Source organism: Dipodomys merriami, unplaced genomic scaffold, assembly GCF_024711535.1.
Source record: "Dipodomys merriami isolate MVZ:Mamm:240054 unplaced genomic scaffold, mDipMer1.0.p SCAF_51, whole genome shotgun sequence".
Taxonomy (NCBI): Eukaryota; Metazoa; Chordata; class Mammalia; order Rodentia; family Heteromyidae; genus Dipodomys; species Dipodomys merriami.
The window spans coordinates 4,735,019-4,757,477 of NW_027206080.1; the positions used below are offsets into that span (position 1 = coordinate 4,735,019).

General features: G+C 43.4%; 2 protein-coding genes and 1 long non-coding RNA gene across 4 annotated transcripts in view; 2 read left to right on the forward strand and 1 right to left on the reverse strand.

Moving 5' to 3' along the window:
• Positions 1-2,400, forward strand: part of Abcb10 (ATP binding cassette subfamily B member 10) — a 26,961-nt gene extending 24,561 nt beyond the window's left edge. For both annotated transcript variants that reach the window (XM_069998177.1, XM_069998178.1), the window contains exon 13: positions 227-2,400. In XM_069998177.1, the coding sequence (XP_069854278.1) occupies positions 227-458 (232 nt within the window). In that variant the 3' untranslated portion in view covers positions 459-2,400. The remainder of the gene's footprint in view (positions 1-226) is intronic.
• On the reverse strand, positions 658-3,450 carry LOC138810847 (uncharacterized). The gene is made up of 2 exons (XR_011367247.1): positions 3,224-3,450; positions 658-1,065 (listed from the first exon to the last, which is right to left on the reverse strand). It is a non-coding gene; the product is annotated as an uncharacterized lncRNA (long non-coding RNA).
• Positions 3,451-3,517: 67 nt separating this feature from the next.
• The window catches only part of Nup133 (nucleoporin 133), a 46,694-nt gene continuing 27,752 nt past the window's right edge, over positions 3,518-22,459 (forward strand). The window contains exons 1-11 of the mRNA XM_069998179.1: positions 3,518-3,777; positions 8,314-8,432; positions 9,787-9,890; positions 10,883-10,990; positions 12,471-12,605; positions 13,479-13,649; positions 16,274-16,429; positions 16,874-16,944; positions 19,583-19,730; positions 20,703-20,850; positions 21,645-21,802. Coding sequence (XP_069854280.1) covers positions 3,596-3,777; positions 8,314-8,432; positions 9,787-9,890; positions 10,883-10,990; positions 12,471-12,605; positions 13,479-13,649; positions 16,274-16,429; positions 16,874-16,944; positions 19,583-19,730; positions 20,703-20,850; positions 21,645-21,802 — 1,500 coding nt within the window. The 5' untranslated portion in view covers positions 3,518-3,595. The remainder of the gene's footprint in view (positions 3,778-8,313; positions 8,433-9,786; positions 9,891-10,882; positions 10,991-12,470; positions 12,606-13,478; positions 13,650-16,273; positions 16,430-16,873; positions 16,945-19,582; positions 19,731-20,702; positions 20,851-21,644; positions 21,803-22,459) is intronic.

The window sequence follows — 22,459 nt, forward strand, 5'->3', positions numbered from 1 at the left end:
GATTGGCGGCAGTCAGCACTCCTGTGGAGAGCCTTTCTGGCCCAATTTCAGCATAAATATATAGACAAACATGCTCCACGCTACCTTTTTACAGCATCCTCAGATACAGCAGTGGAATTTCAATCAGAGGAGATACTGCTCAGTGTGGGATAGGAGGCATGTGAGCAAATGGTATGCATGACACTGACCGCTTTGCTTCCTATCATATGTGACCTGTCCGTGACAGTGCACTAGATGCTGAGAATGAGCACCTGGTCCAGGAGGCTCTGGATCGACTGATGGAGGGAAGAACCGTGCTAATCATTGCCCACCGTCTGTCCACCATTAAAAATGCTAACCTCATTGCTGTTCTCAACCAAGGAAAAATCATTGAACATGGGAAGCATGAAGAACTGCTTTCAAAACCAGATGGCATATACAGAAAACTAATGAACAAACAGAATTCTACATCAGCATAAAGAAGCAGCTGCTGCAGAGGCCTGGTGTGCACGGCCTGTTATCCCAGGGGGGCTTGCCAGTTTGAGGCCAGCCTAGGCTACAGAGCAAGATTCCAACTTTAAAAAAAAATCTTAGAGATTGTAAGCAATCTGTGAATTATTCACAGATTGTTGAAACATGCCTATTTTCCCAAAGAACGTAAACTATTGTTTCAAAATATACTGTCTTTAAGACATCTTTATTCATAGTCTTAATAATTGTAACTTTGTTAAACATCTATAGCACTGAAGGTATTTTTAGGTCTTATAGTTTTTATCTTGGAACATTTTAAGACATCATGACACCTCATTTTCTTATGCCTGCTGTAATATTGAAGCTGGCAACTTTTAAAAGGGCATTATAAATAAAGCCTCATTATTGTAGGCTGGTTTACCATTACTGGGGCTCACCTACCTAGGGCCTACTTTTTCTGGCAGAGTAATGAGAAGTAAAGATGTAAGCCTGGATTGTGTCCAGAGCAGCTCACAACAGGAACCTACCTAACATACCAGCAGCAACAGTGAATTGGTCAGATGGAGAAGGGGCTGTCGGTCCCTTTTGCCTCAGTGTCTTCAGAGATACAGGTTCCTGTGGGCGATGGACAAGTTTAAGTATGTGCAGTTCCCAAAGTTTTGGCAGATGAAAGCCTGCATTTATAAAGGGAAGAATCTCCATCCTTTGAATGGGAAAGCTTTTTTTCCTTTATTCACATATTTGTTTCTATGACTACTTTGGGGAACCAAGGCATAAATAAACCAGTATTAAGAAAGATGGGTAAAAATGAAATTTTCAAAGTTGCCGGAGGCATGTATTCTGAAATTTTCTGCTTAAAAACCCAGTTTTTACAATTTTTTTGAAATTTCATTGTATCTGGATACAAGCGCCAATTTTTAGCCTTAATAAGACGTGAGGATAGCTGCTATGTCCTTACTACTGTGGCACTGACATTTAGGACATTAATGTCCTAAAAGGACATTAGAAACTTATTATCTTGTGCTTCGCACTTCGTAAAGGTCTGAGTGCTGCAGACTTGCTTTTGCCTCCAGAACAGCACTTTCTTGTACTAACGATGCCGGAGCCTTAGGGAGACTTAGGTTGGTGCCTATGCCGTGCCCTTAATGCCTGCTGTCCCTGACTACACTGGAAGAAACTACGATTTCATGGGACTAATGGAGTTTTACATTTTAATCTACAGGAGGGAGTGTATTAATGAGTTAAAAGGATTCAATGGATGAGTGAGCATAGTGATTTTTAATTTTTTTTCTCTTTGTGCCTGTACCAAGGATTGAAGTCTCAGCTTCATCAGTCATGACTGGCATATACAACTTGAGCCATATCTCCAGTCTGGCATTTTACTAATTGGAGGTGTAATCTCAAGGACTTTTCTGCCTGGGCTGGTTCTGACCTTTAATCGTTCAACTCTTAGCCTCCTGGGTATTCAGTTACAGGTGTGACCCACTGCTGCCTAGTGTGTAATGTTTAGTAAATACCACATCTGTGACAAGCATTTTAAGAAGCTGTGTTGTGTGTGTGTGTGTGTATGTGTTGGGCTTGAACTCAGGTCCTAAGAACTTGAAGTTTGTGCTCTATCACTTGAGCCAATTGAGCTTTTTAGTGGCTCACTGGAGGTAAGAGTCTCACAGTCTTTCCTTACTAGGCTGGCTTTGAACTGCAGTCCCCAAATCTCAGCCTTCTGAGGAGCTAGGAGTACAGGCGTGATCCACTGGTACCTGTATTTATATAGTTTTGCCATTATAGTGTGGTTTTTGGAAGGCAAACAAAATACAGCTAGTCTGAGGGGAATCCCTTTGTTCCACAGACATATATACAACATTGAATTTGATCACTCTATTTTTTTTTCTAATGTAAGATTATTTGTGTCTAACATTTTTTATCACCGATTAAAATTTATAATGAACTTTATCTATGGCTGTCCCTTCTTACAAGTTTCATACCATATTATTTCTTATTGGAATTTGCTATGGAGATTTGGGAATAAAGAAACATCTAACAAAAGCAAGTAGGGATCACAGCTGGAACCCCTTCCTCCTTGTGGGAGATAGCTGGGTCCCCAGTGTTTGCTGTCTAGTTGTTTCACTTAGCAGCCACCTCTGCCAGGGACCAGGAGCTGATGACAGGACTCAGGACTCCCCTTAAAGCGCTTCTAGTATTGAGGGGGGGGGGGAGAGAGTTAGGCAAAATTAGTAACAATAGTCAAATGCTAAAAAAAAAAAAAGTGCTGTAGCGAGCACTGTTGTGGCACTACTTGGTTTCTAAGTGCTCGCACATCACCATATTTGCTGCTCTGAGAGTCCTGTGAGTTGTCTCATTTTACAGAAGAGGAAATAAGCACAGGCAAGTTGTGAATTAATAAGCATTGAGGGTATGTGCAGTTTCAGGTAGAGTAGAGAGAGAAGATACTGGACTAAATCAGGTGTGCTTTAGTTCTGGCCTCCCGTCCCAGAGACCCCTAGACAACCCCGATCTCCCGTCCTGGAGACCCCACGACAGCCCCGGCCTCCCGTCCCAGAGACCCCCGAGACCCCCTCGGCCTCCCGTCCCAGAGACCCCGAGACAACCCCGGCCTCCCGTCCCGAAGACCCCGAGACAACCCCGGTCTCCCGTCCCAGAGATCCCGATACAACCCCGGCCTCGGTTCCAAAGACCCCGAGAAAACCCCGGCCTCTGTCCCAGAAACCCCACGACAACCCCGGCCTCCCATCCCGGAGACCCCGAGACCCATAACCTCGCAGAGACTGCAGACCGCTGACTTCCCGGGCTCGCTCCGCAAGAGCTGGGCCTTTCGCGCTCCAGCGCGCCCATCTCATCCCAGCCACGCCCCGCGGCGACGCTTCTTGACATCAACGCTGTGCGTCCTCCTCCCTCAAAGACCGGGCGCGGTGCTTTCGTCATCGCTGTGCGCTCGCTGGCCCCCTCGGAACACGCCCCCCGGCTTGGAGCGTCGCGTCGCGGAGGGGCACTGGCGGTGCGTCTTGACGTGTGACGTCTTGACGTCCTCGACACGCGCCTCCCCGCCCCCTGGGCGTTCAACTCCGAGCGCGCAAGGCCCGCGCTTCTGTGGTGAAGCTGAAGCGGTCCGCCGCGGCCTTCTGCAGTCATGTTCCCGGCTGTCCCCTCTCCGCGGACCCCGGGCCCCGGGCCCAGGAGAGCCCCCCTGGCCGGAGTTGGGCCAGCGTCCACACCCCGCGCGGCCGGCAGGCGAGGTCTGCCTGTGGGGGCTGCCGGCGGCTCCCCGGCGCTCTTCTCGCCGGTAGGCCGGCGGAGCTCTCTGAGTTCCAGGTAGGTAGGTGGTCGTCTGGCCGGGTCGCGCCCTGCGGACTCGGCCCTTCGCCCGTGCGTGGCGGGGGCGGGCCCTGGGAAGGATACGGGCCTTTACTTGGACTGGGTTATCGGTTGACTCGCAGCTCTTTGCGTCAGAAACTCCAGTTCCTACTTAAGGTTAAGCTCTCTCTAGGTGAGAGAGCAAAACGCAGGCGTTTGAGTGCTACTACCCTCTTTCTGGTGTTCCAGTCTTAATAAGCCGTCCACAGTTGACAGTGCAATCATGATCATACGTTTCTTTGTGGTGTTTTGTTATGGTTGTCATTGTCGTTCTATCCAAACTATTTGACATTTGATGGACGGCTACCTGCCGGTGGCCCACGAACCAAACGCATCTCCGAATGAGCCAGATGAGCAATCTGTTTTAAATGAAGACTGTGTTCCGTGTTTCTTTTTCCAACTCAGCTTGTAAGATACCCAGTGTATTTATCTGTGGGCAACAAGAAGTGTTAGCAAGGCGTCTTCAACTTCCATTTCCTGCAATGAGGAGCAGGAAATGTTTCTCCTTTTTACATGGGTCCTTAACCCTTTAACCCTGTTTCACTAAAATCCTTGTGAAAACTTTAGAGTCTCTGCAACTGCACATTTTCTTCCTTGTTTACTAGGTAGAAATTTTCAATCCTTCATTTTGCAGTATTGGGAATCAAACCTAGTGCCTGTACATGCCAGCCAAGCACTGTATCACTGAGTTAAAGTTTTAGCCTACCTAGCAATTCTTACAGTGTACCACAAACAGGATTAAATTGAAGAATATTGAACAAATGGGCCTAGAAGTTTTAACTCTGTAAAGCGACCACGAGTACAATTTGAATGATTGCATAGCTGCCTTGGAGATGTTGTTAGAGTTACCCACTAGGTGGACCAAAGGATGTTTTAAGTCATGTAAAGGTTTGAGTTTAATGTTTCAAAGTTTATCTCATCTGCAGAAACTACTGATATTAGAACACAGCATATTCCTGTTAATAGTAGGAACAAGAGAGAAAATTCTTTGGCAAGCCTCTCATTGTGCTAGGCTTCTTGTTCTGAGGACTTGGGAAAGCTGCCCATAACATGATTTATGATCCACTTTTTTTTTTTGGGGGGGGGGTCCAGTTGTGGAGCCTGAACTCTGGGCCTGGGCGCTGTCCCTCAGCTCTTCAGCTCAAGGCTAGCACTCTACCACTTGAGCCACAGCACCACTTCCGGCTTTTTTCTTTTTGCTTATGTGGTGCTGAGGAATCAAACCCAGGGCCTCAGGCATGCAAGGCAAGCGCTCTACCAGTGAGCCAACTTCCCAGCCCCTTATGATCCACTTTTTATCCTGGTTTGCAATTTAAATGTCTCTGGTTATGACATTGGATGGTTTAATTTGATATTTATGTTGAGTTGCCCAGTTTCAGGGCCTTAGGAGTATAGTAATTATTCCTGGTCCCATAAAGAAAATTGGACTGATAGAACCTAGAAAATTCAGGATCCTGTCCAGGCTACAGGTAGAAAAAAGAAAGAGAAGGAGGGAAGGAAGGAAGGAAGGAAGGGAGGAAGGAAGGAAGGAAGGAGGGAAGGAAGACAGGTATCAAGACTGCAAGTTCTTCTTCAAAAATGATTTTTTTTTCTCTCCTACTTCTACCAGAGATAATCAGAGTAATGACTTCATTCTCATCAGATTAGACCTAATTATATATTATATAAGGGCAGCAAGAATAGTGATTGGACTTTTTAAATTTTGCTTTGATGAAACTTTTTTTCAATGCTGGAGATCAAATCAAAAGTAAATGCACTAGAGAAGCACTCTACTCTGATCTCTAACCCTTGATGGAAATTTTGTTAAGCAATCTCAGACTGTACTTTTTTTTTTTTTTTGGTCGGTCATAGGGCTTGAACTCTGGGCCTGGGTGCTGTCCCTTAGCTCTTCAGTTCAAGGCGACCACTCTGCCACTTGAGCCATAGTGCCACTTCTGGTTTTCTGGTGGTTAATTGGAAATAAGAATCTCACAGAGGGCTGGGAAGGTGGCTCAGTGGTAGAGCGCTTGCCTTGCATGCCTGAGGCCCTGGGTTCGATTCCTCAGCACCACATAAGCAAAAAGAAAAAAGCTGGAAGTGGCGCTGTGGCCCAGGCCCAGAGTTCAGGCCCCACAACCGGACCCAAAAAAAGAATCTCACAGACTTTCCTGCCCAGGCTGGCTTTGAACTGCGATCTTCAGATTTCAGCCTCCTGAGTAACTGGAACTATAGATATGAGCCACCAGTGCCCAACTCAGATTGCACCTTTTAAACTTCTCAAGGTTAGGAAAGCACACGAGGCATTCTTCAGGTATGTATGTATATCCTCCAGTCCAAGGTCTTGATAATATCATTGTTTCCAGTTATATCCTATGTCAAAGAGAACAGATTCTTACAGAACCTTAATACAGATAATTATGTTACCATAATAGAAATACGCTTAATTTCCAAATTCTCAAGGAATGGGAGGAAAATGTTTTCATCTTTGTACACCATACCTTATCAAGTAGAAATATGAAAAATTGTCTGGATAAAAGACAAAATCTGTTTTTTGAAGGTCAGTTACTTAAAATGAAATAAAGCCCTTCACATTACCTTGGTTTTGTGTGTGTGTGTGTGTGTGTGTGTGTGGGTGTGTGGGTGTGTGAGAGAGAAAGAGAGAGAGAGAGAGAGAGAGAGAGAGAGAGAGAGAGAGAGATCATTAGATCTCATCATCCTGAATAGCTAGGAATACAGGTGTACACCACTGGTACCCAACCCACTCTTCATACTCTTAGTATTGTTCTGGAATGCCTTGGCATCAGTAAGATAGGAGAAAATAATAATAATGATTCAAATAAGGAAGGAGAAATGACCTCTTGCAGGGAGCCTTCCTGGGTACTAGTTGCTCAAACCTACATAATTCTAGTTACTTCGGAGGTTGAGAATGGGAGAGTGACTGTGCCAGGCCACAGCTAAGCATTCAAGACTTCACCTGGACAAAAGAAGTTGTGTACACACCTGTCATCTCAGCTACCACAGAAAGCCTAAAACGGGCATTTTGACATCTAGCTGTATCCCTGGGAAGAAGCAGCAAGACTCTATCTAAAAAAATAACCTGGATGAAAAAAGACTAGATAGAGGTAGTGGAGTGCCTGCCTAGCAAGGGTGAGGCCCTGAATTCAAACTGAAGTAGTGCCATCAAAAAAAAAAAAAAAAAAAAGCTGACTGGGTGTTGGTGGCTCCCACCTGTAATCCTAGCTACTCAGAAGGCTGTTTGAAGGAAGGCAGATTGGGCAGGAAAGTCCTGAAACTCTTAACTCCAACTAACCACCAAAAAGCAGGAAGTAGAGTTGTGGCCCAAATGATAGAGTGCTCGGCTTGAGCAAAAAGCTCAGGGCCAGTGTTCAGACCTTAAATTCAAGGCCTAGGACTGGCACACACACATGCAAAAAGAACAGATCTCATAGCCCCTGAATAATTGTTTAGGGTCTGATACACAACTATTTTGTGACTGTTTATTGGTAATTGCAGGGCTTTTGGCAATAAAATTTAACTTTGTAGATCTGCTATGGGGAAAAGTCTTCTGTAGAACAAGTAGGAGCACCAATCCATATGACTAATGGAATTTTGCTTTTCCTCCTGTCTAAACTAATCCAGAACTTCAGAAGCAGGTAACATGTATTCCTCATTAGTTTCTTCTGCTCATCTTTCAATAGTAAATTTTCTTTACAGGAAAACAACAAATGTTGAGTCTTTGACTTTCTGTTAAAATTTATATATAAAAATTATTCAGCCACACAGTGGTAGATCACACCTGTAATCCTAGCTACTCTGAAGGCTTAGATCTGAGGATTGTGGTTCAAAGCCAGCCTGGGCAGGAAAGTCTGTGAGGTTCTTATTTCCAGTTAACCACCTAAAGGCCAGAAGTGGAACTGTGGCTCAAGTGGTAGAGCACCAACCTTGAGCAAAATAGTTCAGGGAAAGTGCCTGAGCCCTTAGTTGAAGCCCTAGGACCAGCACAAGAAAAGAAAGGAATGGAGAGAGAGAGAGAAAAAGAAAGAAAGAAAAAAAAGAAAGAAAGGCAAAAAGGAGAGAGAGAGAGGGAGGGAAAGAAGGAAAGAAAAAATTATTCAGTCCTTTAAAGAAGGATTATAATTGAATATACTATACCCATGTGTTTAGAAAAGTGCTCTTCAAAGTGCTGAGCTAGAAGCAGGGCTCAGGTGGTGAGAATCAGCTGAGAGTGGGGTGGGTGGGAGCCCAGTGAGAGTGTGTTGAGTTCAGGCTCCAGTACTGGTAGAAAATTAAGTACTGATTTCCTGAGAAGAGACATATATTTATACATTTCAATGACTGAACATAGGATCTGAAGCCAAGTATTCACAATACACATGATCCTTTTTCCTCCACTGGTACACTGCATCATTTTGTTACCAAAAATCTCCTTATTGTGTGATCACATGCATAAAGACTAAGATAGTAGAAAATGTCAATAAGTGAGTAGAGTTATTTGATATGGTATCTTTTCTTTAGAGGAACACCTACACGGACAGTCCCACACCAGTCCATAATGGAGTTTGTGAACTATGATGTAAAAACATTTGGATCATCTCTCCCTGTGAAAGTCATGGAAGCCCTAACAATGGCTGAGGGTAAGTGGCATCTTTGCTCCCATTAGCAATTCAGACAAAACCTGGGTCTGGCATGGAGGTTGACCATTGCCTTTCTCTGGGATACTTTTACCTATGGAGAGGAACAGGGAATCTAGCTAATTTTTCACTCAATTGAGATATAAATTTGAGAATCAATTATTTTAACACAACACATTAAGTTTTTAATGGTTGTGTCATTTCTGCAAAATTCAGAACCATTTCAAAAGTCAATCAGGTATAAGATTAACTATTTAACAAAAACAGGTGTGGCAGGGAGAGGCGATGTGGCTTAGGGTTAGAGTTCTTTCCTAGCACGCAGGAAGCCTTGGGTCTGATTCCTCAGTACCACATAAAAAAGCCAGAGTTGGCACAGTGGCTCAAGTGGTAAAGCGCTGAGCAAAAGAAGCTCAGGGTCAGTGCCTAAGCCCTAAGTAAAAGTCCCAGGACTGGCAAAACAAAACAAATTAAAAAGCCAAAAACCTAGTGCTTTGCATTATTGGTTTAATAATGCAGTAAGGGTAAGTAACTAGAAAGGAGTAGCTAACCATGGGAATGAATGAGGAGGAATGTAATTGGAGTAGTTTGTTTTTTAATGTATAAATTGAACAATGAAATCAGTTTAAACTATTTAAGAAAGGGAAATAAGGGAGAGCATTAAGGGAGAGAGATGATTTGTATTTGTGTGAAAATGTTACAATGAAGCCCTCCCTTGTACAGCTAATGTAAGCTAATAAAAAAGCAATAATAGAGTAAGATGGAGTTCCACCTTCATTAATGTATTCCATGTAGTATCTTAGGAGCTGTGTGTATCAGTTCATACTACTTAGAACGTTCTGCTGACAGAGAACTAGGTGTAGGAGTTGGGGGTGGGCAGTGAACACAAACTTAAAAAGAGTGCCTAAGAGTAAGAATAGAGAGACTGCGAGTGCCGAGTGCCCTCCATTGCTTCAGTTCTTTCATTAAGGATTCACCTCTAGTCCTTTGTGCTTTTTTGGAATAGTGCTTTTCTATATTCTTTTTCCTTTTTTTTTTTGGTAATTCATGTTTGAGCAGTACTGGGATTTGAGCTTAAGGCCTCAACACATTCTGGGCAGGTACCCATTGAACCACATACCCATTTCCTTTGTATTTTGTTGAGGGTTTCACACTAACTTTACCTGGACTGCACTTACCTTTCCATCACCTGCCTCAATCTCCCAAGTAGCTGATATTAGAGGCATGCCTCACACATCTGGCTGTAGTGAATTAATCTTTTTGTGCATTTTTATTACTTGTTCTGTTGAAGCATGTGCTATAAGGAAATTTAAACAGTTGCAATTTAAGATTAATTGCATGCCTCATTTTTCCCTTTTAGTTGACGATCCACTGTCTGTCTTTGTGGATGAAAGTGGATGGGCTTATCTGGTTTGCAAAGAGAAACTCCTCATTTGGAAGATTACTCCGTCACCTGTGACTAAGGTAAAAGCTTAGTCTATGCATTATCTGTGATGTCAGGTACTGAGCATGCATACAGATTTGTATGTTGGTAACAAAAAGTGTCTTCTCTTTTAATAATTTTTAAAATGGACATCTGTAGTTTCTTCTCTTCCAAAAACCCCAGAGCACCAGATTCAGTGGTGTCACTGTCTTCATAGTAAAAGATGAAGCTTGAGTTTCTCACCAGGTGAATTCTCTTGGTTCTGCAGCTGCTCCAAGCTTTAGCATCTTCTTCCTTATAGTTTGGCCTTTTCTGGAAAATGGACTTAGTCTGTCCACTGCATTCCTCTGCTTCCTGTCACATACCACTTTACCTAGGCACACAGGGTCCTAGTTGCTCTGTGTGTGTGTGTGTGTGTGTGTGTGTGTGTGCGCGCGCGCGCGCGCGCGCGCATGCTGTGTGTGTGCATGCTGTGTGTGTGCATGCTGTGTGTGTGTGTGTGTGTGTGTGCGCGCGTGCATGCCCTGTACTTGCTAGGCAACTACTTTTCCACTGAGCTAAATCCCCAGCCTCCACACAGAGACTTTTTTCCTGTGCATTTACTCTGTTTGGGCCTACCACAGTACTTAATACCCACCATGTCTGTGGAAGTGATGCCAGCAGAGGCAGTCCTTTTCATGATACTTTATTTTCTTGTATACCACCCCACTGGCAGAACTTTGGTCATGGACCAACCCATTCTCCTTAACCAGCCTCATCCTCTCAAAGGCCCTGGGAAATCTGCAACAGTAGAGCCCTCTTGTGCCCCAAGCCCCCTTGCTACTTTTATTATCAGAGCAGGGAGAGCAGGGGACTGAGCAGGGCATGGCTGGGCTGGGTAGGCATGGTTTATCTTGTGAAATACAGCTGCTGCAGGTCCTGAGGCCCACTTCTGGTAACTGAGCCTCTAAGAATGGCTTATGGTGGAGGGGAAGAAATATCTTGGCCTTCCAAGCATTAATGTGAAAGAATTTCTGTTTGATTGATTCTGCAGTTGTCGGTTTGCAAGGAGCTTCAGCTGCCACTTAGTGATCTCCACTTGAGCACTGACCTGGTGGCCCTGTCTTACTCTGCAGCCTCAGGTGAAACACATTCGGTTCAGGTATGTGGTCTAAAAGCTAACCAAGACATGAAACCTTTAAGCTACTGTAGTAATGAATAGGAAAAACTTTAGAAGTTGTTATCACAGTCAGGGATTTCCTGAGTAGAGTTCCAGGGGAACAGATTGGAGAGAGAATGGACAAATGAGTCTGCATCAAGCTAAAAAGTTTCTGCACAGCAAAGTACATCGTTACCAAGCTAAAAAGATAGCCTAAAGAATAGGAGATCTTTACCTGCTATACATCCGACAAGGGCCTAATAGCCAGCTCAAGAAACTAAACTCTCAAAGAAGAAGTAAACCAAATATAATAAATGGGCAAAGGAGTTAAATGCAGTCATCGAAGAAGAAGTAAGAATGGCCAGTAAACACAAAAAGAAATGTTCAGCATCTCTAAAGGAAATACAAATGAGAACAACATTGAGATTCCATCTCACCTTAGTAAGATTGGCCATCATCAAGAATACAAATTTATCATTATACATTTATTGTTATAAATGCTGGTGTGGATGTCAGGAAAAAGAACCTTATTACACTGCTGGTGGGAGCATAAACTAGTGCAACTACTTTGAAAGACAGTTTGGAGATTCCGCAAAAAAAACAACAAAAAACATAGAACTACCCTGTGACCCAGCCATACCACTTTTGAGCATCCAGAATATTACAGGTGAGGATATACTTGCACATCTATATTCCTTGCTGCATTATTCATGGTAGCCAAGCTATGGAAGGAGCCCAGATGCCCTACAGTGGATGAATGGACCAAGAAAATTTGATACCCATAATGGAATTTTTTGTGTTGATCCTAGGCTTGAACTCTGTGCTTGGGCGATGCCCCTGAACTTTTGTGCTCAAGACTAGTTCTCTGCTGTTTGAGCCACAGCTCCACTTTGGCCTTTCGGTATTTAATTGGAGATAAGGTCTGACAGGCTTTCCTGCTGGGTTTGGCTTCAAATTTTGATCCTCAGTCACACAAAACTATATGTGAAGGTGATACCAAAGCTAGGAATTAACACAGATCTTTAGCAAGCTACACTCAAGGGATGGGTGACACCAACAGCAAAATGAAATGGACCTCAGATGCTATAGCTGCCTGGATGAGTCTCAGCTCGGCTAAGGAGCAAAGTCTGACTGCTGTGCTCCTCTGTGTGATCTCACTGTTCTGTGTCCTCAGAGAGGGCTACAGCTGTGGGCACTGGATTGCTAGGGTTAAGGTGTGTCAGGGCATGATTGCAAGGGACAGCACTAAGGGGGTTGAGGAAGGCGGGACTGTTAAATACCCTTATGGTATGTGGTTAATTACACTCCACATGTTAAAATTCATAGAACCATGCAAAGGAGGGAAAGTCAATTAATTTCCCAATTAGACTATTTTTACCAGTTTTGAAACAGTTCTTGTGTCTAATATCACCTGTTGTCAGACTCCCAGGTAGTAAAGCCTTCTTTTATGTGGTTACTGACTGGGCTGTGGTTTTGTTTTCAGGCTGTGGCTGTTATGGTTGCCACCAGAGAGGGATCCATCCGCTATTGGCCAAGCCTTGCTGGAGAGGACACCTACACGGAGACCTGTGTGGATTTGGGAGGCGATAAGATTTGCATGTTTCTGACTGCAGTGCAGGTATGGGGGAAATTCCTTTATTTATGGGAAAGCCATGGCTCAGATTGGCAGTGAAATTAGAATGACTGAAAATAGGGGTTCTGGCCAAGGAGTCCAGGGAAGGATAGACTATTAAATAAGAACAAGGAACAGAAGAATGAAGGCCTGTGATTGAGAGCAGCTAGGTGAAAGGGGCTGCGGGCTTCCCTCATAGGATTAACATGTCCCTATCCAGTAGAAGTGAGTGGTGTTAATCTCCTTAAGATTGCTTACGAGAGTAGCTTAGAAACAGACGCTAAAGCATGCATGCAAGCATCTACTCTAATTATACCAAAGAAATAAAACACTTAATTTGTTGAGCTGCAATATGGTCCGCCTATAATTTTAAAAATCAGATTCAGAAATGGAAAATTTAAGCCGGGCACTGGTAGCTCAAGCCTGTAATCCTAGCTCCTCAGGAGGCTGAGATCTGAAGATTGTAGTTCAAAGCCAGCTCGGGCAGGAAAGTCAATGAGACTCTTATCTCCAATTAACCACTAGAAAACCCAAAGTGGCTCTATGGCTTACATGGTAGAGCACTTGCCTTGAATTGAAGAGCTCAGGGACAACGCCCAGGCCCAGAGTTCAAGCCCTATGTCAAGAAAAAAGAAAATGGGAAATTTTCTGTTTATTCATTTAGATTTGTATAACATGGGAATATTTTTTTCTCTGAATTGAAGTTTTTTTCTGGTATGGATTTTGAAGGTAGGACCTTGCACTTGATAGGTGAGTACTCTACTACTTGAGCCATGCCTTAAGCACTATAACCATTTTTTCACTACTTCTCATGATCATAATTGTTTTCCTGAACTTATTGTTGTTTTTCTGAACTAATCTCACCTTATTTATTTACAGGGAGGAAGTTTTATTTTGTCCTCAGTTGGATGCCAGCTGATCCGGTTGATACCTGAAAGCTCTGGGAAGATTCACCAGCACACCTTGCCCCAGGGGCATGGCATGCTCTCAGGAATCGGTCGCCGTGTTTCTTCCCTTTTCGGAATTTTGTCTCCAAGTAGTGACCTCATGGTAAGTCTATAAAATGTCTGGCTTATGCTTATCTTCTGTGAATGGAGGGAAAGAGGTACCAGTTTGGGTAGTTTGTTAAGGTTGGAGTAGAGAACTTTCCCTAAAATACTAATGAAGCCTGGTGCCGGTGGCTCACGCCTATAATCCTAGCTACTCGGGAGGCTGAGATCTGAGAATAAAGGTTCAAAGCCATCCAGGGCAGGAAAGTCCATGATACTCTTAGCTCCAGTTAATCACCAGAAATCTGGAAGTGGTGCTATGGCTCAAGTGGTGAGTGCTAGCCTTGAGCTGAAGAGCTGAGGGACAGCGCTCAGGCCCAGAGTCCAAGCCGTATGACTGACAAAATACAATACTAATGAAGAATGTCTTCTTATCAAAATGAACTCCAAGAAATGGAAACAAGGTTTTTTATTGTATTGTTTTCAGTTATTTCTCTTTTTCCTTTGTTTTATTCCCTGTTGTCACTGTTTTTTATTTCTGTACCCTTTGTCTTGTATTATGTTTATCTGATTTGGGGAAGGGAAGGTAAATCACAGAAATGGTGGGACAAAGAGTGAACCAATTCTACAGTGATAAGCACTATAGGCACTCGTGCCTATAGTCAAGAGAGAAAAAGTGGGAGAAAGTAAGGGAGGGAAGGACACTGTTCTAAAAGAAATGAACTCATTACCTAACTTATGTAACTGTAACTCCTCTGTATATCACCTTTACAATAAAATTTAAATTAAAAAAGAATGCCATCAAAAAAATATATCTGGCTTACAATAAAAAACTTGGTTTCTAAGTAAAGCCAGTAAGTTGAAAGCTTCAGGGAAGTTGGCATTGGCTCCATACAAATCAAAGCCATCATGTAAAATCTAGAGTGTGTTTTTTAAAGATTAATTTGACTTTTTAGCCTTCATGTGAAATACATCCTTCCTCCCAGACTTTCTGGAAATGGCTTGCATTTACACCTGTTGACTGGACTGCTGTCCCCACTCAGCCTGGGGAAGGGAGGGTAATGGGGTAATGCTTTGGGGAGTGTCTGCTCTTCGAGCAGCTCTGCATTTGCCCTCTCTTGTAATCATTATGACAGGCTATGAAGTATACAGCCTGTGTCTAGTTTGCCGATGATGAGGCTTAAAGCCATGACACTGTTCTTTGGGTCTCCCTCTCCTGTACAGTGCCTCAGTCAATCGCCAGGTGCTTCCTTCACGGCTCATTTCACACTGGCTTCCTGTTCCTGTCTGTATGCCTGTCTGCACTCTGGTAAATCTTACCCAGGAACCTGTTCCGGTCCCGTTTGCTTACTGCTGGCCCTTTTTTCCCCATCCTTGTCCAGAGTTTTGGAGACAGATGTAGAGACAAGACCTTCCTTTGCTCAGCTTAGACAACCAGCTTAGACATCCAGCTTAGACAACACATATCTGCTTCATAAGTCAGTTACTACTTTGTAAGCCTGTCAGCCAACATCACACATGACAAATTTCACACATGCCCCTTCCCCCCCAGACTTGTTTAAGAATAGCTCTGCTCAAAAGGCATGGGCAACACCTTGCTGTTTACTGGGTTTATAGTCTTACACACAAGAATCCACTATATTTAATTTCGCATTCTTTTTTTACTTCCATATGTATTTAATTACTTGTTTTTTTTTATTGGAACTAGAGAATGAACTCAGAACCTTGTGCATACTTGGAGAACACCCTTTATCCCAGTTACTTTTCTTTCCCATCCTTCTCTTGTTTTTTGTTTTTTGTTTTTTTTTGGATCCAGTTGTGGGGCCTGAACTCTGGGCCTGGATACTGTCCTTCAGCTCAAGCCTAGTGCTTTACCACTTGAGTCACGGCGCTACTTCCAGCTTTTTTCTTTTTGCTTATGTGGTGATGTGGTGCTGAGGAATCGAACCCAGGGCCTCAGGCATGCAAGGCAAGTGCTCTACCACTGAGCCACCTTCCCAGCCCTGTTTTTTTTTTTTTTTTTTTAAACAGTCTTGGAGCTTGAAGTCCTGGGCACTGTCCTGAGCTTCTTTCTTTTGTTCAAGGCTAGTACTCTACCACTTGAGCCACATCATCATTTCTGGCTTTTTCTGTTTGTGTGGTACTGAGGAATCAAACTCAGGACTTTATACATTCTAGGCAAGCACTCTACTACTAAGCCACATTCCCAGCCCCTCTTATTTTTTTATTAGCATACATTGGAGGTACATGGGTGTTTTATTGTGACATTTGCAGGCATGTGTACAATGTATTCCACTCAATCTCATCTTCTCTATCAATCTCCCTTACCTTTCTCCCCCTTTCTAAATCAATTCTAACAGGTTTCATTATTGTATTTTTATGCATGCAAACAAACTGCATTCTTAATTTTTAAAGGAAGAGGCCTTATTGTTTTCCGGTTTAACAGGACTTGTTCCCTGAACATGGACATGGTAACTTGACCATCCCTCAGCTCTTCTCTTCCTGATTCTTTTGTGCTCTGTTTCTTTGTGCATGTGGAGGTCCTACTTTGTTTTCAAGGTCTATTTCAGGAACTTTTCTTCCTTCAAATCCTGAGTGAGGGATTCTGGTGAGATGACAGTTACATAGCCATAAAGCATGAAATTCAAGAATCCAATTTGTAAGCATTTTCCCTTCACTGTGCAGTTGGCTGGTGTTCTTTGGGACAAAGGAAACTCGAGCTTCTATAGTCTGACAAACTCAAACATCAGTAAATGGGAATTGGATGACTCCTCAGAGAAACTAGCACACACTTGGGATGTACATCGAGCTCTAAAGGAAAACATCACTGATGCTATTTGGGTGAGGAACAATAATGTTTATGTTTCTGGCTCATGTTTATGGTGTATGATGATATTCCTTCCTTATTTTCGTTTTGTTTGCTTATTTTTTTGTTGTTTTTTATAATCTTGCTAATTAGCCTAGTCTAGGCTCAACTTTATGATTCTCCTGAGTGCTGGGTTACTGGTACATGCCACCACACCAGTCCTCCTGCCTTATCTATCTGAACACATTTCTATATAATCTGAGAGGCTAGGGCCATCAAATAAGCAGAAGTAGTAGGGGGTTCAATCCCAACCTATATTGGAACTTACTGATTAAGTATTTACTTGTTTAAATTATGGTTTCAAGTGTATGTTCCTCTCCACAACTGCTGCCACAGCTGTGGTGGCACCTCCCTGGGTGCCAGGATGCAGAGGTAAAAAGTCTGTCCTAGCAACCTTACATTTTGATATTTCCATCCAGGGATCTGAAAGCAACTATGAAGCTATTAAAGAAGGAGTCAACATTCGCTATTTGGACTTGAAACAAAACTGGTAAGCAGTGAATTTGTTGTAAAGAAATTAGATTACAGACTAGATGGTTCAGCAGTGAAGTGCCTACCTAGTAAGTGGGAAGCCAGATTTCAAACACCTGTCGTGTAAAACATAAGCACTAAGCCATAGCAACTTACTTGAGAAGTCATTTATGCTAGCTGCTAGTACCATTCTCAGCCCTGCTCAGCCTCCTGCGCAGTCTTGCTGTCACCTAGACACTAGTTCATCCGAGAACAGAGGCTTTCCCACTTGAAAGCAGTATGTTCTTACCAGGGTGGCTGTCTATAAGAACTGTCGCTTCTCTACTCTCAGCTAGAGCAGTTCTTTCCTCACTTTGTCTTCAGGTGATGCCAAGACTGCCCTTCTGCTGTCCTTGTGACTGCCCCAAGCTGTAGTCTATGTCTTGTGGTGACATTGGGCATTTGTGTTCTGAGGGAGCTCTGGTGGCTTAGCTGATGGCTAGGCTAAGCAGGCCAAGAATGGGACTAGGCTTTCTCTTGATAGTACAGTGAGAACTTGGTCATGGTTTATGCTTACAGTGAATTCTTCTTATAAACGATGCTGTGGCTGTGTGTGGTGGCTCACATGGGAGCCCATGGGAGGCCAAGCAAGAAGATAACGAGTACTGGTTAAACCTGGGCTACATAGTGAGACACTGTGTCCAGAAAAAGTAAAAAATCGAAGACTGTTTTTCATGTGTTTGATAACAATGTTTACTGTGTTTTTATTTAGTGTAGTAACTAATTTTGCATGCAGGGATAGCATAGTAGTTACCTCTATGTGAGTTTCTCTTTATGCTGTTGGGCTCTTAATGTACTATTCCTACGCTCACAACTGGCACCACTGAGCCACATCTCCAATCCATTGTGCTCCTTCTTTTTTTTTTTTTCCCCAGGGCTGAGGACCGAACCCAGGGCCTTGCCCGCACCCTTCCACTGGACTAAACCCCCAGCCCCTCCTTCTTTAGTCTGAAAGCCTTCTAAAAGTTACCAGAGAGCTGAAATAGTAGTGTTTACATCCCTTGACAAACATTTTGGTTACATACAGTGTACATATTTTCACCTATCTGTAGTGGACTTTTAGAAATAGAAGCGTGCTGCTTATACATAGCCCCTGTGGGTTTCACAGTGAGTGTTCAGATAAAATGGGGGACAGAACAAACTGTGCTTATGAATTGCTGTTCTGGAGCTTTGCTTCCCACTTGTCCTGTGACAGCCTCAGTCTTAGTAAGCTTGCACTTTTCCTCAAACCTTCTCTACCTGTGCTAATATGAATCTGCTCTCTCAGGTTATTAAGGTCTGTGGTCAGACATATGGAGAATTCAACCCCTGTGTGAGTGTCTTCTGCTTGGGAGCAATACCTGTTCTGAGTGTTAACAATGTTCCCTATTTTATCCAGTGCTTCAATCTGACAGCCTGAATCTATATTTCAGTGTACAGACTTATAAATTCTTTTACTAAATACTGGTAAATTCCACATAGGTATTTTCATTTTAAACCTTGGACTTTTTTATCTTAAATTTATCACCTTTATTACTTCTCAGAATTTTATTAAAATAGCTTCATGACTTTTTTTTTTTTTTTTTTGGTCCGGTCATGGGGCCTGAACTCTGGGCCTGGGTGCGGTCCCTCAGCTCTTCAGCTCAAGGCTAGCGCTCTACCACTTGAGCCACAGCGCCACTTCCAGCTTTTTTCTTTTTGCTTATGTGGTGCTGAGGAATCGAACCCAGGGCCTCATGCCTGCAAGGCAAGCTCTCTACCACTGAGCCAACTTCTCAGCCCAGCTTCATGACTTTCAAATAAGGCTTTTTGTTTTGTTTTGTTTTACAAAGATGTCAAGGAAAACTGGTCCTCACATCACTCTAAGGATGTTATTTGTTAACCGTGTCTCTGCGTTGTGGCACGATGCATGGTACCATGCTTACTGGTTGTCACACAGTGCCTTCATAGGCACTTCAGGACTGGTTGACCCGTGCTCCATGTGGGAAGGGAAACCCCAGGGTTCCTTCCTCTGAGACCCCACTCCAGCATTCCTTATGCAGTGTTCTTATAGGCCTTTAGGACACAAGCAACACATTCCAAACTGGAGAAAAAATATTCTTGAATTCTGTTGAATTACAGACTTGAGTCTAGTTTCTTTCACTTAGTGCATTTGAAATTGATAATGTGTTTCTTTTCATTGCCAAATAGTATTGCATTGTGTGAGTACACCAGGCTTATTTATCTATTCAGCAGTTGAAAAATGTTGGGTTAGCCCATCACTGTGCCTCACCCCTGTAATTGTACCTACTCAGGAGGCTGAGATCTCAGGATTGTTTTTGGAAGCCAGCCCAGGCAGTAGAGTCCATGAGACTTGTATCTCTAATTAACCCACAAAACACCACAAGAGCTGTCGCTCAAGTGGTACAAAAGCTCAGAGACGATGCCCAAGCACTGAGTTCAAACCCCAAGAACAGCTCATAAAAAAAGACATTAGGTTTTCTCAGTTTAGTATGTGTTCATCTGAGCAGGCCTTTTGCTTCCACTGGGTTAGAAACTGGGAATAAGATTGTTAGTATATGTGGTGAGTGTGTTTTTAAGTCTGTAAGAACTTCCAGGCTGTTTCCAAAGAGGCTGTGGTTTTCTTTGTTTTTGGCTAGTGATGGGCTCCTGGTCTTGGCAGCAGCTTGGCACCCTGCTGACAGTCCCTGCCTCATCTACTACTCCCTGATAACTGTAGAAGATAATGGCTCCCAAAAGTCTGATGCAGTCACTGTGGAAGTCACCCAGTATAGCCCACCTTTTCAGGTAAGTTCAATCACAAAAGTCAGCAACACACTGACTGCTGAAACCACTCTGCACTCTCGGAGATCATGCTCTTTGAGGTTTTCTACAGGGCTTGGAAATACTACAAGGTTCAGTTTTGAGCCCTATGTATTACAGAAAAAGGGATTGTATTTGTAGGCATTGGTGCTAGGAACTCCTCAGAGATATGCTAAGCTGAGAAGGCAGACTCATGAGGTGAGCTGTGGACAGCAACTGAGTATGTTGCTAAGGACCCATGTTCATGAGGGAGGCCAAGGTGGTAGTTGTCATTCATTCGTTGCATTTAGGTTTGTATTACAGTGTCTGACTGATTGTCTTGAATCTTTTTTCTTTTTTCTTTTTTTTTAAATTTTTTTTCTTAGTAGGACTCATTTGAGCCTCCCAGCCTTCAACCCATGTTTTGCTAATTCTCTTACTTTTGGTGTTAGTTGCTTTCCTAGATTAATCTCGCTGTGTGTGTTCACAGGGAGGAAGTTTCTCTTGTCCTCTGTGGGATGCCCGTTGAGAGCACTAATGCTGCTTAGGGCAGAGGCCTCACAGCCTCCTCTCAAGACCCCACCTGCTAATACATCCTCTAGGAATTTTGGAGAGTCAGTTTCAGCATAGGGATTTTGAAGATATACAAATCTCCCTGTGCAATATTTGCAAGTCTCTTGTCTCTTATTTTATAAATCACTTTGGGTAGTATTTAGGTTTTCACAGGAGAATCAATGACTTAGCATTTTATCATGTTTTATGGGGTAGTGTCATGACAAAATGTGACTATAAAATCATGTAAGTATTTTATTTCATTTTTCCTTTTTTAATATACATTTTTATTGTAAAGATACTGTACAGAGAGGGTTACAGTTACATGAGTAAAGTAAAAATTATATTATCAAGCATTGTTACCCCCTCCTTTATTTTTGCCCTATATTTCATTTCTCTTAAATATAATCTTAATTTAATTTTCAGTCTGAAGATCTCATTACATGTCGATTGATGGTCCCAAATTTTTCAAGCCAGGCAGCCTACCTATACACTGAGAATACAGTTTATATATGCTCTACGGGGACTGGGAAGTCCTCTCTCCCCCCAGAGAAAATTGTCTTCACTGCACAAGGTATTGTAGCCACTTTTCAGAGGCATGATTGGTAGTCATTCCTGTTCGTTTTGTTATCTTTCCATAGGCATTGCTTTAGGCCTGCTTCTTTTTAAGTGTCATGGTGATATTTAATACCAGGGTACAACGGTTGACATCACAACCCATCTGAAAACCAAAGGGAAAAGGGTTCCCAAACCTTTACATTTATGGGCAAAATAGTAACATTTTTCCCAGGGTAAGTGATCAAGAAGAAAAGAAATGACACTGAAAGAAGTAATGGTTTATCCTAGTTGGTGAGGTTGACTTTCTCCTCACCTACGTGGTCTAGACCCCTAGCAAGGAAAATCCCAGATGCCTGGACCTGGAGCTGGGGATAGTTCAGACAAGTCCAGCAGATGTTCTGCTCAGAGGGGCTATGCAGAGGGCAATGCAGGTGTGGGCACAGAATGAAGCCCATGGAGTCTGATTCTTGCATGGGGCCTCGATGGTGGGATGGAGACAGAGAGACAGAGAGAGAGAGGTGGGCTTTAGACAGCAGATTGTACTCTGGGGGTGTGTGCGCGCGCGCGCGTGTGTGTGTGTGTATGTGTGTGTGTGTGTGTGCCTGTGCCTGTGTGTGCGCACGCACATGTATAGGTGCCCTCTCACTTGGTTAATTTTAAACAGTGTGTGTGTGTGTGCCTGTGCCTGTGCCTGTGCCTGTGCCTGTGTGTGCGCACGCACATGTATAGGTGCCCTCTCACTTGGTTAATTTTAAACAGTGTGTTGTACTACTTGTGTCCTCTTTTTGTTTGTTTGTTTTTCTATTCCAGGAGATGGCATTTTGGGTGCTGGCTCCTATGGTGGTGTTCCTGTCCTTTTCTCTAGAAATAATGGTCTAGTGTCTGTCACCTCAAGGGAAAGCATGTCCCTGTTGGCAGAGGACTTAGAAGAGTCTTTGGCGTCTTCCATTGCTGGACCCAGCAATGAGGTAATAAGGTTCCATAAGATTGCTTAACTGTTATTTTCTTTTTAATGCACTGGTCCTGGGGCTTGAACTCAGGACTTGAGTGCTATCTCTGAGTTCTTTTGCTCAAGAGTAGTGCTCTACCACTTGAGTTATAGCTTCTACTTATGAGCTATAGCTTCTAGTTCTGATTTTTAGCTGGTTACTTAGAGATAAGAGTCTCATGGACTTTCCTGCCTGGGCTGGCTTTGAACCCCAATCTTTAGGTCTCAGCTTTCTGAGTAGCTAGTTATGAGCCACTGGTGCCAGGCTGTTTAACTTTTTGTTGTTGTTGTTGGTCATGGGGCTTGAACTCTGGGCCTGGGCATTGTCTCTCAGCTCTACAGCTCAAGACAAGTGCTCTACCACTTGAGCCACATTGACACTTCCAGTTTTCTGGTGGTTTGTTGGAGATAAGAGTCTCACAGAAGCCGGGCGCTGGTGGCTCACGCCTGTAATCCTAGCTACTCAGGAGGCTGAGATCTGAGGATGGCGGTTCAAAGCCAGCCCAAGCAGGAAAGACCGTGAGACTCCTATCTCCAATAAATCACCAGAAAACCGGAAGTAGCGCTGTAGCTCAAGTGGTAGAGCGCTTGCCTTGAGTTGAAGAGCTGAGGGACAATGCCCAGGCCCAGAGTTCAA